This window comes from Citrus clementina, unplaced genomic scaffold (assembly GCF_000493195.1).
Source record: "Citrus clementina cultivar Clemenules unplaced genomic scaffold, Citrus_clementina_v1.0 scaffold_3, whole genome shotgun sequence".
In the NCBI taxonomy this organism is placed as follows: domain Eukaryota; kingdom Viridiplantae; phylum Streptophyta; class Magnoliopsida; order Sapindales; family Rutaceae; genus Citrus; species Citrus x clementina.
The window spans coordinates 43,253,068-43,270,356 of record NW_006262339.1 but is presented as its reverse complement, the minus strand read 5'-3'; the positions used below and the strand labels follow the sequence as shown (position 1 = coordinate 43,270,356).

General features: G+C 37.0%; 4 protein-coding genes across 6 annotated transcripts; 2 read left to right on the top strand and 2 right to left on the bottom strand.

Annotated features, from left to right (window-relative positions):
- Nucleotides 1–25: 25 nt before the first annotated feature.
- Nucleotides 26–3,081, bottom strand: LOC18049932 (H/ACA ribonucleoprotein complex subunit 3-like protein). The gene is made up of 4 exons (XM_006443749.2): nt 2,980–3,081; nt 2,825–2,896; nt 876–918; nt 26–348 (listed from the first exon to the last, which is right to left on the bottom strand). The coding sequence occupies exons 2-4, from the start codon at nt 2,876–2,878 to the stop codon at nt 251–253; spliced, it is 195 nt and encodes a 64-aa protein (XP_006443812.1). The 5' UTR covers nt 2,879–2,896; nt 2,980–3,081; the 3' UTR covers nt 26–250.
- A 101-nt stretch (nt 3,082–3,182) lies between these two features.
- Nucleotides 3,183–5,448, top strand: LOC18049930 (uncharacterized protein At1g03900). Its single transcript, XM_006443750.2, has 3 exons — nt 3,183–3,805; nt 4,089–4,379; nt 5,153–5,448. The coding sequence occupies exons 1-3, from the start codon at nt 3,320–3,322 to the stop codon at nt 5,219–5,221; spliced, it is 846 nt and encodes a 281-aa protein (XP_006443813.1). The 5' UTR covers nt 3,183–3,319; the 3' UTR covers nt 5,222–5,448.
- A 105-nt stretch (nt 5,449–5,553) lies between these two features.
- Nucleotides 5,554–12,173, bottom strand: LOC18049929 (protein CHROMATIN REMODELING 8). Of its 3 annotated transcripts, none has more exons than XR_002906411.1 (9): nt 11,902–12,173; nt 11,442–11,582; nt 10,497–11,063; nt 9,914–10,322; nt 8,867–9,740; nt 8,142–8,751; nt 7,402–7,872; nt 5,960–6,772; nt 5,554–5,620 (listed from the first exon to the last, which is right to left on the bottom strand). XR_002906411.1 is itself a non-coding variant. In XM_006443747.2 (9 exons), the coding sequence occupies exons 2-8, from the start codon at nt 11,529–11,531 to the stop codon at nt 6,095–6,097; spliced, it is 3,699 nt and encodes a 1,232-aa protein (XP_006443810.1). In that variant the 5' UTR covers nt 11,532–11,582; nt 11,902–12,173; the 3' UTR covers nt 5,682–6,017; nt 6,049–6,094. The 3 variants fall into 3 exon arrangements, 2 of the variants coding, with proteins under 2 accessions (XP_006443810.1, XP_006443811.1); XM_006443747.2 differs by lacking the exon at nt 5,554–5,620 and having other exon boundaries at nt 5,682–6,017; nt 6,049–6,772; XM_006443748.2 differs by lacking the exon at nt 5,554–5,620 and having other exon boundaries at nt 5,682–6,772.
- A 134-nt stretch (nt 12,174–12,307) lies between these two features.
- LOC18049331 (ABC transporter I family member 19) lies at nt 12,308–14,550 on the top strand. The gene is made up of 6 exons (XM_006443745.2): nt 12,308–12,510; nt 12,622–12,782; nt 12,897–12,948; nt 13,030–13,166; nt 13,542–13,628; nt 13,896–14,550. The coding sequence occupies exons 1-6, from the start codon at nt 12,351–12,353 to the stop codon at nt 14,181–14,183; spliced, it is 885 nt and encodes a 294-aa protein (XP_006443808.1). The 5' UTR covers nt 12,308–12,350; the 3' UTR covers nt 14,184–14,550.
- Nucleotides 14,551–17,289: the final 2,739 nt, after the last annotated feature.

The following is a 17,289-nucleotide window of genomic DNA, read 5'->3' as shown; positions in this document are numbered from 1 at the left end:
AAAAGACAATCAAAACACATTACCATCTTCGAAGAAAACTTTTTACTTTATATCCTAGAAGACATTAGGATTGCTGGTAAGCCAATGGAGTACCAGTTTAATCATACATATTTCAACCATTGGTGTAGAGCAGTCCGTTCTACATTAGTAACATTACACAATCTTAGGATGATAAATATTAGAAGATTGGAACCTCCAATATGGAAGAAGCTTGAAATGATACACCAATAATCTAAGCCTTTAAAACATTTCAATACTTCGGAGGAGGTTTCTGTGTTGGCAGAAGACCGAAGCGCTTCTTTAGAAGGACTCTTTGCCTTGAGTATTTGTCGTCAGGGGAAAAGCGAGCTGCAGTTATGAAAGAAGAGGAACAGATTATGACATCAAATACCACACATCTCTTCCGCAAATATTTTTATGGAGGAAAATGAGATTTTTCCCACTGAAGATAATGTTTTCACTAGAATGAACTCTATCTGGAAGTTTAAAATAAGTTCAAGCCAATATTATACCCAAATTCATTGATTGCAATGGTTGACATAAAACATGAGACCCTACTGCAAATGCACTAATAACCTAACCAAAACAAAAGGCATACATAAGAAGAAAGTGTCAAAGATGTTTTTGAAACAGGAAAAATCTTTTCATTGCAGGATAAGGCTATCTTGTAAGATCCTCAGTTTTACTTAAAGCTCTATAATTTTAATGCAATGTGTTCTCAAGAGTCTGGAAAGATGTTTTCAGCAGTGAAAATACTGGGGATGTTTTTACAATACAACAACAAGAATGTTGCATGATTAAAAAGAAAAAAATGCACACACTATCTAATGTGACCAAGCTAAAATATAAAGATAGCATAGCTTAAGATAAAGCACCTGGATGAGCAGATTGAGCAGGCATTCCCGTTGGCGACTCTTTCTGCATTCAAAAATACAATTAAAGGTCAATAGATAGAACTATTTGCAGAAACATGAATTAAAGCATTTTAATACACTACACAGTTTGCGCAAAATAGTTCCCAGCATGGTATCAAAACAGGATGCTTCCAACAAACTTGAAGTCTGTTTGTTAGTGTGCTACTGTGCCTCAAAAGCCACAGATGTTGTGGAATGAAATTAATAACTGCCATGGAAAGTTTGTGGCTGTTTGCTGTCTGGTAAACACCATAGAGCAGAAATTGACAAATGCTTGGTGAATAAGATAACAAATCAAATCAATATTTTTATTGTTATATTTAACTAGTCAATTAACTCTTTTCCTACACCAGTTAAACTTCAAACCAATATAATTCAAAAATAAAATTAATAAATAATTGATGTTTTGCACATCTCTTTTCAGTCAAACCAAATTGAAAGTTATTTATACAATTATAATTTGAATTATTTCTAAATAATGAATTCAAATTACATAAATACAATAGTTTATAAAATAACGTGCAGTAACACTCCTTTATACAATCAATATAATCGAATAATTATATTCTAACACTTGTTTGTAATATATTAACTTGATGACATAAAGATTGTTTGTAATATATTAATTTGATGACATAAAGAAACAGTGTACATTAATTATAATCGAATCAACTCTGTATTAACTCTAATTTGATTATAATAATATATCCTGTTCAATAACATTTCAAGAATCACATGCATCTTGCTACTACTATGACATCACTGTAATCAGTGTTGCCATCACATTGATGAGAACGAAAAAAGTAATGACTTCAGGCTTGTTTTTAATAAAAATCAAGTTTAGATTAGATTAGAAAAGGAAAAGGATATAATTGAACTTTTAATAAAATAATAGAAGCAATAAGGACATTTAACGCATCCTATCAACAACTATGAAAAGAAATCTGTGAGACTTTGGAACCAACTATCAAAATGTTACTGAAGCACTTTGACAGTCGGACAGCCAAAACCCAACTACCAACCAGAATTACCGAACAAACCTTCAAATCAATTTGGAAGCGTGTTTTAACAATTGGGTCGCCAGAGCCCAACTGCCAAGGTGTTTGGTAACTCTTTACCAGCTAGAATTCCAAAGCCCAACTGTTTTTTTTTTTTTTTTCATAGCAGATGATAAGATACCTATTCCTACGCCTATGGATTTTTTAGAAGACAATTATACCCATTCTCATTTATCCTCTTTTGCTTTTTGCCAAATAACAATCTTTCTGTTTAGGTGATTTCACACCTTTTTGGACTTTTACAATGTTCTCACTATGTACCATAATAATACTTATAATTTCAGAAATAAATATTCACTTATCCATTATATTCTACACACACACACACATTAAAGTAAACTAAAAGTATTCAATAATAATATAATTCTAACAGACATCCTATTTAACAATAATAGTTATATCTAAAAACACTCTTACCCACAGCTAATGAACACCTATCAACTTTTATTTGATAGCTACACCTACACATGGCAATTGTAGCTCAAAACCACAACACCTCGATACCATATGGAGTCTTAGACATAGGTTCAAAAAACCGAAGCCTTCGGCATCAATGTAAGAGAATATCAAGAAAACCACAGAACATAAAAATCGAAATGGGTGGCACCAGGCTATAATACAGGATTCCAAATTATAGTAGATCGTTAAAAAACTCGATTACCCCCCTTATTCCCAACATCAACAGACAAGCTTAAGCACTTAGTGAAAAATGATGAGTTGATCGGAAACTCAATAGATTCATCTCCAATCAAAACAAAACACAAGCATCACCCCTCACCAACTACAAGCTACCAACCGGAGTGACTCCAAAAACCACAAGTATCGGTAAAGGGAGCAGTTAGTGTCACATACCTTAGTGGTGTAAACTTTATCGCCATTATCGTTAATGTAGAACTGAAGATACATCTTAATCGCTCGCTAAGCCTGTTCATAAGCAAAAATCTCAAGATCATGAAGAACGTGTAATAAATATCATCGTAATGAGAGAAAGAGAGTGCAGTAAGAACCTTTCGTCTTTTCTCAACGGCTGAAGGCTGAAGACTCTACTGAAGAATCCCGAAAGCTAGGGTTTATACTAAAATGGGGTTTTTCTCTCGCAAGCTGCGCACGTGACTTTATTAGAAGCTTTGTGGGCTAGGCTAAGAAAATTACCCGAACCCAGGCCCAAAAATTCAGACAAAAAGTCACACTCTGGAAAGTTGACCCATCAATAGTCTTTGAAGGCACGTCTCTGCCACTCCTCTGAATTGATTCCTTCGTTTCACCTCTCTCGTCATTGTTCTTCAATTCAGTTAAGTCACCTCAAATTCACTCGCATTTCTTCTTCATTTCCCAAACAAAACGACCATGTCGTTCGACGACGAAGAATCGTTAGAGCACACGCTCCTTGTCGTCCGCGAAGTCTGCGTTTACAAAATCCCCCCGCGTACAACCTCTGGCGGCTACAAATGCGGCGAATGGTTGCAGTCCGACAAGATCTGGACAGGCCGCCTCCGGGTCGTATCCTGTAAGGACCGGTGTGAGATCCGGTTAGAGGATCCCAACTCCGGCGAGCTCTTCGCAGCTTGTTTCGTTCAACCCGGCCAGCGTGAGAACTCTGTGGAGACCGTCCTCGACTCGTCCCGATATTTCGTGCTCAAGATCGAGGACGGTACAGGAAAACACGCGTTTATTGGATTAGGCTTTAATGAGAGAAATGAAGCGTTTGATTTCAACGTCGCGTTGTCGGATCACGAGAAATACGTGAGACGAGAACTCGAGAAGGAGAGTGGCGAGATGAGTGAGAGCGATGGTCATATCGATATACATCCCGCAGTTAATCATAGATTAAAGGTATACTTGATACTTTAATTTGTTAAACTTGTCATCATTTATTATTATTTATTATTGATAATTTGGCTTTGAAGTATGCTTGTTTTAATTTAGCTGTTTAAAAATCGTGTCTTTGTGGTGGGCTCTTACAACTTGGTATGGTGTTTGGACTTGTAATTTTAGTTCTGTGATCACGTTGCCTGGAGTTTTGATTGATCTAATTTTCAGTCATTGATTTGGGTCGAAGATGAAATTTATGTATTGATTCAGGATGGAATTGACTTGATTGTGTTTCCAATAATAGGAAGGAGAAACGATCCGGATCAATGTGAAGCCCAAACCGACTAGTGGAACTGGCATGCTTTCAGCTGCAGGGCTGTCTGGGGCGGTTTCAGTTTCGGCAAAGGCTAAAACGGTGGGGCTTGCCCCACCACCTAGTGGAATGGGAAAAATAAGGGCACCTCTGCCGCCGCCACCTAATGATCCTGCTGCTGCTAGGATCAACTCAGCTAGTCATAATAATGGTGTCGGGGCACCGAAGGAAACCACAAGGCATTCTACTACTGATCCTTCTTCAGACCTTTCCCAAATTGAGGTATGTTACTGATTTAAAATACTGCATTCCTATTTTACTTTTTTTCTACAATTTGTATGTTTATTCATGGTGATGCAGGTCCTAGATTTTAATTTGTTATTGATCAAGTAAGATTTAAACGTTAAGGGAATTGCTATCCAATCATATACTCTGGAGTTCACTTATTATAGAGTAAGATGCCTGGAATGGGGAAGAAAATACAAACATATAAAAGACATTGCGTGTAACCGATTGTCAACAGTTTCTTATGATGTATATCTAGTTATTGCTGGTGCGCTCTAGGATCTCTTTGAATTTATGGTTTTGCTAGTTTGTGGACTTGTTTTCTTACCGATGATATGCGATATTGCTTTATTTATTTGGACATTGGATGTAACCGTGTAGTTGTTTTATGATGATTCGATGTTATAATCGTTTAGCTTGTACACACCTTGCCCTTTCATGTCTCTATATTTGACATTAAAATTTAACACTCTTGGAACTTCATTTTTTGGTTGACATGGGCATTTTCTACTTTCGTGAGAAGTTACTTTGAAGACAGTTAGGAATGGCTGTCTCTTGGATCTTGTTGTCCTGTCCTGAACATAACTTACTAAAATCAATGCATAGTTGTTTTTTATGTTTTTTCTTTTTCCATTTTCTCATTCTCAAATTAAGAGTTCAGCATACTGAATTTTATTTGTTGACACATGATGATGCTCTCTACTCTTGATGTCAAGCACTACTATTCCTGCTATAAATAATTTTGCAAATGTGATTGTTGGTTTCTGCAGAGGAATTTTCCTACATCAGCCACGAGTGGATCTAGTAAGACGCCTGCTTCAGGATGGGCGGCTTTCTAGTTGTATGACTATTTTTTTTGTTTGTATGAGATGCTTGTTTGATGTTTTTGTTCTAGTAAAGAAAAAGAAAATTGACGGTGAAGGAAAATTGAGAAAGAGCATAAAAGAGAATTATCAAATACTTGCATATTTTGGAAAAAGTATGTTGTATTGGTGTGAAAGTTTTCTCCAACTGGCACTCTCTATGTTTTCCACCTATCATAATAGAGAAATCGATTATTCTTCTTTTTCTGTCTTGTTCCTGGGCGACTTGCATGTATCTGTTGTCTTACCTCCGGACGGCCTGTGCGTACTCTTGCAGATTGACATGCAGACTCTCCCCGAAGTCTATAACGGGACAAAAGATAATATAAACACTAATTGGCTTCGTCTTCGTATATGTACACGTCGGCAATCAATCTGAAAAAGCAAACAGGGAATGAAAACCTGTGTAATAATCTCAATTTCCTCTTGGGAGGACTGAAAAATCACCGGGGCAGCAGCCTACCAATGCGGCCCCCAAAGAATAATAAATATATACAAACACAACCAATTCTCAAAACAATGAGCTCCTATCATGCTCTACAAAATTTCTGGCTCAATAACTCTCGAAATTACAATAAGCCAACTGTCTTTGCCTACAAAAGAACCGACATTGTTAGGGAACTTATACTCTAGAAACTACAATGAGCTAACTTTATCTTTGCCTACAAAAGAACCAACATTGTTAGGGAACTTAAAACACAAAATTCAACCTACCCCGCAGCATGCAAGGTTCAAGTTCAAGCAAAATGAGATTATGTACATCAGTGAGCACCTCAAATGAATGAAACCATTTTTCACCAAACCTCAAATGAATGAAACCATTTTTCACCAAAAGAAGCTGAGCGATAATCACTGTTGTACAAATTCGGGCTTTAACACCCAACGTGAACCACTTGGGTCTTTCTGGAGCGTAGCAATTTCTTTCAACAAATTTTTAAACAAAGGCAAATCCTTTGAAGGTACCCTGTCTTTAAAATGCTCGACTATGCAGGCTGAATTGCTGCTTCCACCTCTTTGTTGCATAAACGTACAGATCTGACGAATCAATATTTCAGGCTGCACATCAGATGCATTTTTAGATGACCGTGAAGTCCTAGTATCTGCAAATCTTGCTACATTAGCTGAACTTGAAGCCACCTCGAATTGACGTTCAAGTCCAGCACCAACTGCATTCTCTAGGTTTCCTCGAATTCTAGCCAGTAATTCAGATGAAGATAGCACCTTTCCTGCTGATGCCCCAGCTCCAAAGCTATTGAATTCACCTGTTTTATTGCTGGATGACCCTTCTAAGGGCTTAATCAGTTGAGAACTCACTGTTGAACCAAATTTCTTCCGAACAGATGACGGGGCACCAGCAGTTCCAGATTTCCCAGTCCAAGTTGGAACAGATATATCGTCACGACTGCGAAGCATTCTGGATTGCCGCAATGCTTCTGCTGCCCGTTGTGCAACTTGGGAGGCTTGCTCCTCCAACCTCATCTTCTCTTCATCATGGGCATTCATAATTGCATCATGGTTCATAGCACTCTGAAGACCGTAAATGAAAATAAAAAACAGAACAAGGAAAACAGGTAGATTAAGTAGAGTCCCAATGGACATTTCTGGGTCTAGTCCTTATTGAATACTAATGGCAAATATTAAAATACAATAGCACCTGCTGCATTATAAAAGAAGAAGAAGAAGAAGAAGAAGAAGAAGAAGAAGAAGAAAAATGAAGTTCACACCCCTTATTTGAAATTTTCTTATGGAACCTTTCACGACATTAAATTGGAGAAAGTAATGAAAATACTTGCATATCCTACATTCCACAGATCATGTCAACTCATCTCTCAGCTAACTGGCATATGAGAAAAACTAGTGGAAAATTCAGACAAACAGTGCCCTCATAACTCAATCAATATTCATGAGCTAAATGTGCGACTCTTTTGGTTATATTTTCTGAAGACAATGAGACAGAAGGGTCATCAGTAAAACTTCATAGCACAAAGGGTTTCATGGATCAAATTAAAAGTTCGTTGGTTTGAAATTTATAGTAGTAGCAGGGTAAGTCTTTTGATCAATGAGTTAGAGGCAAGAAGATTAACTCCTCCACAGAAAAAGAGTGTACAGCCTACGCAACCAAAGGCAATCATGTAAGCAAACAGAGGAAAACTTACATGTATTCCATTGGCGTCAAAGAGGCTCTTTAAAATATTTGTTTCTTCATCTACTTCGTCACCAATATTATCAACTTTTTCTTTCCCTTTTCTCCTGGAGGACCCAATCTCTAAGTTGTTTTCTTTGTCACCTACAGCATCATCAGCGTTTGCTGAAGCAGCTTTCTTATGTTTCTGCTTGTCCTCCTTATCTTTCTGATCCCCAACAACATTCACATCTTCAGACAACTGACTAAAAATATTAGAAGTTTCAGTAGACCCACCATTCCCATCATCATTGAGAGTGAAAAGATCTTTCATATTACGAGCTTTAAAAAACCTTCTCTGCTGTGGGTTCTTCAATATCTTATTTGTGAGAAAATGCTTGTATATCTGTCGGTGGTACACTTTCTCCTCAATAGTTCCGCGTGTAATCAATCTATATACAGTTACATCCTGTTTTTGACCGATACGCCAAGCACGCTCCCTAGCCTTTTTAAGAAACAGTTTTTGCTTAATCCTCAGATGTGATGGTTTAAAGTAAAACTAAGTGATTGCAATTGAAAAACTTTTCGAACAGATACAAACATGGTACATCTAAGCAGAAAGATGATAGAGTAAGTGGAGAAGCTCTAGCAATTATTAACAAAATACAAAATAAATCACAGATATATGATGATGTGTGGAAGCTTACATTTTACAAATAAAAATGCATATTTCACAGATATGTGAATAAACTGAAGAATTTATTACTAACATACCTGCACGTCAGTTGATGGGTTCCAATCAGGGTCAAAAATGATCACCCTGTTTGCACCAGTCAGGTTTGTCCCCAAACCACCAACTTTTGTTGTTAGAATGAATATGAACACATCACTCGAGTTATTGTACTCATCTATTAAAGCCATTCTCTGCTTGACAGGAGTAAGACCATCCATTCGCCTATACTCATAACCACTGGCAATCAAGAAACTCTCAAGAATATCAAGCATCTGTTGAGTCTGAGCAAAGAGAAGAACACGATGACCCTGGTCCTTCCAAACTTTCAGCACTTGGGCTACAACTTTCATCTTTTCGCTACGTTCAGGATTCCCATAGTCTGGGTTCTGACACGACTGTTCTCTCTCCAGCAGATCAGGGTGGTTGCATATTTTACGCATCACATCGATTCCATATAGAGAATTTCTACTTCCATCCAATATCTGTTCCACCTCAGAGCTAGCAAGGAATGCTCTATACACGGCTCGTTGCTCTTCGGTGAGGCTGCAAAAGAGAACATGCTCAGTTTTCTTAGGAAGCTGAGCATTGACATCTGCTTTCATACGCCGTAGTAGATAAGGCATGATCAAGTCACGTAAGACCACAGCACACCTGCACAACATCAAATTTATTGCTCAGAAGTATCAGACTGAACAGATTACAGGCACAGATAATTTATATAAAGGAAAGACCTTCCAGAAACATTCAGAAGTATAACAATATACACCTGTAGGCAGTAGAAACTTGTAATGGTGAAGCATTAGCATAACCACCAACAGTTATTGGAACAGCAAATTCTGCCTCAAACACAGGCAAAACTCCCAATTTTCCAGGGAAAACAAAATCAAATAAGGACCACAATTCAGAAAGCTTATTCTGAATTGGAGCACCAGTCATTATGATACGGTGAACTGTTTGTAGCTGTTTGCAAACCAGAGAAATTTCAGCATTTGGATTTCGAATTCGGTGTCCTTCATCCAAAACCGCATAACCCCATTCAACGTCAAGCAACTTTTCACCTAGCAAGCGGAGTTGCTCATAAGTGGTAATAAGCAAACCAGATTCTGATCTCAAAACTCGATTTATCAAGAGGTCCCATTTTTTGGGGTTTCTTGATGACAGATTTCCCTCATAATCACTGTCATGTGAACCTTCACTGTCATTGTCAGTATCGGAAGATTTAGCTCGCTTCTTCCTAAATCCCAGATCCTGAGCAGAATCATGTAATAACTCCACACGAAAGCTTGGATACCATTTTTCTGCTTCCCTCTTCCACTGTCGCAAGAGTGTAACTGGGCAGACAACAATGCTTGGTTTGTACATATTACTGAAATGCAATGCTCCGAGAAAAGATAAGACCTGGATGGTCTTACCGAGACCCATCTCATCTCCAATAATTCCACCTGCTCTTTGGCAATGCAATTCCCACAGCCACTGGACTCCCACCTTTTGATAGTCAAAAAGGTTGTTAAAAATGGACTCTGGGATTTTGAGCCCGCCTTCAAGAGTTACAAAAGGAGGTTCATTATTATCTGAATCTTCATCATCCTCTTGCTTCTCTTCCTCATAACTGGACATGTCCAAGCTATCCCTTGAATCTTCTACAAAAATAATAGCAAAAAGGTTGCAAACTTTTACATAAAAATAAGAAACATAAAACCATGTTCGGTTGCATATATAAAAAAATACTCCATGACCATGAGCCATTTCAAAACTCAGGATTGGCCACACTAAGTCAAGAAACTAATTAAGAAAAGTATAATATGGAATATACCATTTTCTTCCAGACGGGTGTCTTCGCGGGCAATGCGCTTTCTCCACTTCTTATCAGGCAAAGGACGTTTCTTTTTCCTTTTTGAGCGTTTTTTCTTTTCTACCTCACTTTCTTCAGACTGAGGCATTCGGAAAGGTGTTTTTAGCCTCTGAAAAGGACGAGTAGGTCCATCAAGCTTTGGCAAAGATTCGGGATCAAGAAGCTTTGTTGAAGGGCGAGCTTGTGCAGCCTCTGACATCATGCGGAGAGCTCTGTCAACACTGGCAGAAAAAGGATCGTTACTCCTGGCTTCTCGCTCATCCGGTACATTTTGCTTGTTAGATGGACCTGGTTGTTGTATGCAGCGCTCAAAGCCCTTAAGCTTGTGAAAAGGAGTTAAAATTCCTTTGCGAACCAATTCATCCCTTTTCTAAGACATTTAAAGAGATTTAAATTAAAGTTATCAGATCGACATGCAATATTACAAAACCATGAACTACAAATATTAAAATATAAATAAACAAAATATTGATCTCTTATATCCAATCCAAGATCATATTGAGTAAGTCATATACGTAGAATGATAGAACTATGTTTGACTCACTGTTTCTACAAAACCTGCAGATGCTGCATCTAACGCGGAATCAAAATCAAAATCATCATCAACCGAAACTGTTTTCTGTTGTTTCGAACGATCTTTGCCTGGTTTCTGAGCTTCTTTAGACTTTCTCTTGGGTCTGTGTTCTTCCTTTACCAGATCTTGTATAAATTTATCATGCTCAATACCCTTAGAAGTTATTCCTTTCGGAAAATGTGAAAGTTCTTTCACAAGTTGAGCTTTAGTTTTCTTAAGGCTTTTTAGCCGATCAGCTGTTAGGGCATGCTGAAGGGTCATATCATTAGGAGAAGCCTGAACAGCACTTTTCTCATCCTCTCTACCATCTTGTTCCGTGCTGTCACCATCATCAATATCATTGTCTTCTTTAGTTGAAACCCTCCTCAGATGATCAACAGTAGATGCAACAGCACCTATTTCAAATTCTACAGCCCTTAATTTATTATAAAGTTTCTCTTGGCTAGTGGAGGATGGATCAATGCTTTCTGACTTATCATGAGGTTTCTCTTCATTGCTCTCTTCTGTTTCATTACTGTTTCCAGCAACATTTTCTGCCTGCCAAGTGCACGAGTCAAATTGTGATATTTGATAAGCTACCAATACTTTAAAATTCCAAGATCATAGAATTATACCAAATTCATAGTAACCAAGAAAAATACCAAGTATTCGGTCATAAAAAGATCAAATTATCTCAATCTATACTTGTAAAGATTCATTATGCACGTAGTTGTTTGGCATTTCTTATCAGTGCAACAAAATGTAAGCAATGCCAACAACACACTAAACTAAATCTATATAACCTATATGATCAAGATTCTGATCATCAATGCTATCTCATGAACAATCAGCAAAGAAGAAAACCAGCAAACTAAGGCACTGTCATTCCGAAACTAAAAACCAAAATCTGGAAAGATAAAGTATCCAAGCTAATACCGCAGCTAATACATCCCGTTCAATGTCTTCAGGATTGGCAGACGTCACACCCAAACTACTCAGCAAAAGCCTATCCTCGTCTTCCTCCATCAAATGGCACCAATCACTCACTCACTCACTCAGTTCATATAGAAGTGCCACCTGCGAAAACAAAAACGTACATTACATTCACTTTTACCAGCATAATTATTACGTACATCACTGGCATATCAGCTAAATTCAATTTCCCATAACCCTATCTTGCTCATGACTATTTCACCTTCTTCATTTCCTAATCAGCATGATTATTATACGCTCCAATATCGGAGTTACTCGAAGTCACAGAACTACGCGGCAATAACTTAATTGAATTGAGTTTTGGCGATTTCAGAAAAAAAAGTATAAAGTGTAAGTATAACATATTAATCCACTGAAGGAGCATTTACAGTAACAGGTAAGTTGTCAATCAAAATTCAACAACCTCAGATTCACGGATTTGATCGTTCCGCTCGCACCGACGCTAGGTTTCAGTCAGCCTTTATTCGTTGAACGACGGTCGTATTCGCAACGACGGGGCGTATTTTATAATATGAGCTTGGCGCCTTACGGTTAATATCCTACGGTAAGCATCGCCTCACTATTGATATCGAATCAAAGAGACTGCCTCGCGGCGGAGTCCGAGAGAATGGCTTCGGCTTCTTTCCCAAGAATAATCCCACGGCCCACGTAGCTGACGTAATAAGACTGAATCCAACATCGTTTTGTCTTATTTTTCAAGAAACCAACCACGGAACATAGAAGAAAGCAACGTGGCAAAGTCAAGACCCGCCAAAGTAAAACACACGTGTCAAAATACTACTGGTGTGTTGTATATCTAAAATCGTGAATACTACGTCTGTTCCATGTACTGCGTTTGCTCACGGAAGGAAAATGGCGGACGGAATGAATGAGAATGAGAAATTGAACAGTATCAAAGTATGCGGCATGCAATTTTCTTACGAGGGGAACGATAAGCCTCCTCTATTCTACGATTTCAACCTCGATATCTCGCCGGGATCTCGTTGCCTTCTCGTTGGCGCCAATGGATCTGGTAAATCCACTTCAAAATCCTCTTTTTTTTGGGGGGGGGGGGGGGGGGGGTTAATGTAAAATGTTTCAACTAAATTCCCCTTACATTAGTTGCTTGTGTCGTTGTGTGCAGGAAAAACGACGCTGTTAAAGATTTTGGCGGGAAAGCATATGGTGGGAGGAAGAGACGTCGTGCAAGTGCTGAATCGATCGTCTTTTCATGACACTCAACTTGTTTGTAGTGGTGACCTATCTTATCTTGGAGGATCTTGGAGTAAAACTGTTGGCTCTGCTGTGAGTTCTATTAATTTGACTTTAATTGTTCACCAAAGTTGAAATATTGCAATGCTATTAATGTTACTTGTTTATAATCATTTTGAAGTGAACCGTAATTTTGGGAATATTCAGGGGGAGATTCCACTCCAGGGAGACTTCTCTGCTGAGCATATGATATTTGGAGGTTGGGATTTTTTATTTTTTTTTTTGGCGATTTTCTCTGATTATGTTTTAGTTTCCAACTCTTTTCTTCCTTTAATGGTAGTTGAAGGCTCTGATCCTGTAAGAAGAGAGAGGTTGATTGAGCTACTTGATATTGACCTGCAGTGGCGAATGCATAAGGTATCTGATGGACAGCGGCGTCGAGTCCAAATCTGTATGGGTCTTCTTCATCCTTTTAAGGTATGAATTCAATGGGATTGCATTAGAATGTATATGCTGTTAGGTTTTGCACAAATTTGGGACAATGAAGCTTGCTATATGCCAGAAGAAGCAAATTCTTTGTGAGAGCTGTCATAGACCATAGATGCTAAATTGCATTATTGTATTCTTCAATTTTGGAACCTCTCAATGAACTGAATTTACTTGAGATAAAAACCTAGAAAAGTTGCCAGTTGTATCTTTGGACCACCCATTCAACCCCAACTGTTTTGCAGCCTTAATTGCTGAGTCATTTGGCATTTTGGGTTGTTCAATTTTAACATATTATTGAACTATTTACTATTTCAGTGCACCATCTTACTCAAGAATCATAAACTATCTTGGATTTAATTGCAGGTGCTTTTGCTGGATGAGATTACAGTGGATCTAGACGTTGTTGCCAGGATGGATTTACTTGATTTTTTCAAGGATGAATGTGAGCAGGTAACACTTCTGATAAAAAGGAATCTAATAGGGGAGATTTTACATATGTAATATGCTGCTGGAAGCACAGCTGTTGTTTGCAGCTTAGAATGTTATTTACAGAGGAATCATTGTAATCATGTAACTTTGTTGTTATATTTTTTCATGCTGTTGTGGTTTCAATGCTCAAATATCTCATTTCTCCTCAGAAATCTAAAGCTCAAGATCAATACTTGAGGAGAAAAAAAATAAAAGTAGGTTCATGATATATATTTTGTTTTTGTTTAGAGAGGAGCTACAATTGTATATGCAACCCATATTTTTGACGGATTGGAAACATGGGCTACACATCTGGCATACATCCAAGATGGTGAGTTGAGGAGGGCTGAGAAGTTAGCAGAACTCGATGAGTTGAGGAACTCTACTAACCTACTTTCTGTTGTTGAGTCCTGGCTCCGTTCTGAAACCAAGCTTGAGAAGAAAAGGCCAGTCGATCCTCCTAAACAAGTGCAAAAGACCTCTCCCTTTGGTTCCTCTCCTTTCATGTCATCCAGACACATGGCATACTACCGTTAATCTCCATCAATTCAGCAATTCCAAATAGGACAGAAGATTCAAACTAACATATACAAGAAAATTAAGAAATGCTTCATATAGCTGATCGGTCACCATTGATGCAGTAGCTTCCTGTCGAAATGATGAAGCAGAAATGATTGCTATTGGGGCTTGTTGTGCTCCATGGTGAGGCTCGACTATATGCCTTACTCAAATTTGTTGTATTCCAGTACCATGTCATCAGTTGGATGGGAGATGTATTTGTTTATTATCATGAAAATTATAATGATATTGTTCTGCAAGAATTCCCTTTCTTAATTTTGTTCTAATACACTCTGGTGAGAAAACTTCCTTTCATTTGGCGAAGCAATTGTTATTTTAAGATTTACTTTATTTCTTTTTAAATTAGCTTCTCCATTTTACTTTGGTTTTGAAAAATTCTGCAAATTCTGTGATTCAGAATCACTTGGTGATTATCTTCCTACTTCAACTGTTTGCATTTCTGTCACCTACATTCACTATCTAGTTATCTCAAGCACCTCACAAAGATTTCACCAACTACCAGCTGGTTGGTGCCAAATATTTTGCATAAAGCAGCTTTTTGAGGAGTTGGTTCTGACTATAAGCAGTATAATTAACCTAAAATATAGACCCTTTACCTATAAATCCCCGTAGAATTACATTGTTTAAAAATAAAATGATTGAGATACCAGTATCTGTAGGTTGGCATGTTTTATCTGTTATGCAAGGTCAACATCTGATCTTGAAAATTTTATTGCAAATTGCCAAATTATCTGGGAGTTTGGTGGAGCTTGTTATACTTTAGCTAAACTTTTAAACTATTCAACACCAAGTTTGTGGAGTAGAAGAGATTCTGGCAGCAACACCAAAACACAAGGATTAAGGCACTGAGATGACTTCCAGAAGCAAACTCTGCCGATGAGCTTAAGACAGATGGATTCTAATCTCGCTTCAGCTACTAAATGCGGCCACATCTTGATAGCTATGCTTCTCCAACTTTTTCACAACCAACCACCCCACAAGCAGCAAAGCACTTTTTCAGCTGAGCGCTGCTTTTGATTTTGGAATGTTGTCCATTTCATCCTGTTGACCTCTAGCTTCCCACTAAATAGATCAAATTAGTGGACCCAACTCAAATCTTTACTAAAGAGTGTATTTTGCATGAAATTTAGAATGATTTTTGGTTATCAACATGTGCATTCTGTTAGGATTAAGAGTTACCAGTTAGAAGTGCACCGTTTAGTGAAAAAAGAAGATGAGAGAAAGTGATGCATGTAACTTCAGTGGAACACTGGAACTAATGATGGTCCCATAATGCTCTTGCTGCAAGAAAAAACTCACTTGCCTTTGTTAGGTTCTGTTTTTGGTAAGCGAGAGAGAGGAAGATGACGAAGAGATGATGGATGCATCATGGCATCGTGTATTTTCATTCCAGGAGTAGCTTTAAATATAGGTAAATTAGGCTAATGCTTAAGGCCTACATGTAAAGAAGTCTCCTTTGGGATTGTTCGAGTCCCATGTGCTAGGAAGATTTTATTCTTTAATGGTATTTTTTTGATATAATTAAATTAATAGATTTTTTAAATTATTTATAATAAAAATGTCTATTTTTCATGCCTATCTTTAATCAATAATTATCTTATAATTAAGAATTCGTATACAAATTCTATATTTGATAACCTCAATGTTAAAGAGGTACAATTAATTGTACTGTCTAATTGTTAATTCATTATTAATTTTTTTAAAAATTAAATTATTTATTTATTAAAAAAGAACATTATAAAATTTCTTGTGCTTTTTTCTGTAAAGAAAATTATTACATTTATTAGCTCACTTCCAAAGTTTAAAAAAAAAATAGTTTCTTAAAATAACAGTTGTAAAGAATGTACGAAGAAATATCATCTTAATCACCTTTTTCTTTTTTGAATTTTCTTACTATCTTGTTAATTAACTTAAAAATTGATTGAATTATGAATTATTTATTTATTTATTTTGAATATTGAATCGATTGAATGTAAAAAAGCTGCATAAAAAATACTTTAGAGTTGGCCCCACTTATCCGTGTTTATTGTTTTTAGAGATTAACCAGCCCACTATATCATAATCGTTACAAGTCATGGCCACATCAATTAAGCTGATGTGTATTTGCCATATTATGATTTACGTGAGAGTATACATTATAAATGTAATACTAATTAAGGTCCTATGAATAGTGTTGCATATCCTATGATGGACCCATGCATTAAGATTTGTGCCATCACAGATTGATTTAAAAGATTCTATTAGACTTAAATATAATAGATTGTCAATTAAATTAAAAAAAAAAACATTTTACTTGAAATTTGTGAAAAATCAGAAAATAACTATTTAAGTTTATTAGAAACTCATCTAAAAGTGAGCAAATATTACATTTAATTTTTTTTTTTATAAAAAAATTTGTAGGATGGTTTTTGTCATTTTAAAAAAAATATTTTACTTTTTTTTTTTTTTTAAATTTTGTGAGTCTCTTTAATTACAAGCAAGTTGGTGTCAATTGAATTTTATAGGAGATGACAACCTATATCCAAAGCAATTTAATAAAAAGTGATCCTATATTTTAAGATTTTGCAATGAGGACGAATATAAACAAATTACGCTCGTGGACAATAATCTTAAGCAAAGCCATCATTTTGGGGAAATTTACGAAAATAACCATTATTATTTTATTATTTTTGCAATTAACCCTCTGAACTTTTTTCTATCAACATTAGCCAAACACAAGCTTTTTTTCCCAAATTACCCTTCTTTGCGTAACAAAACCAACATCGTTCTCCCATATCGCCAAACCAAAAGCAGCTTTTCGCTCTTGATTCATCAGTCAACGGTGACCGCAAAGGACAACGATAAAAGTGATATCCGATCATAATTTATCCGGATCCAACACAAATCGACATCCGAATCCCGAATCCAACACAAATCGACATCAGTTACTGGTATGAGTTATTTTCTGAACAACTGGGCTAAATCTGGATCTGGCGACAGGCTGCCTGTCGCAGCAAAACTTGGTGCGACAGGCAGCCTGGCGCCCATGCAGATTGCGACCGGCTGGGTGTGAAAATAACTCTTG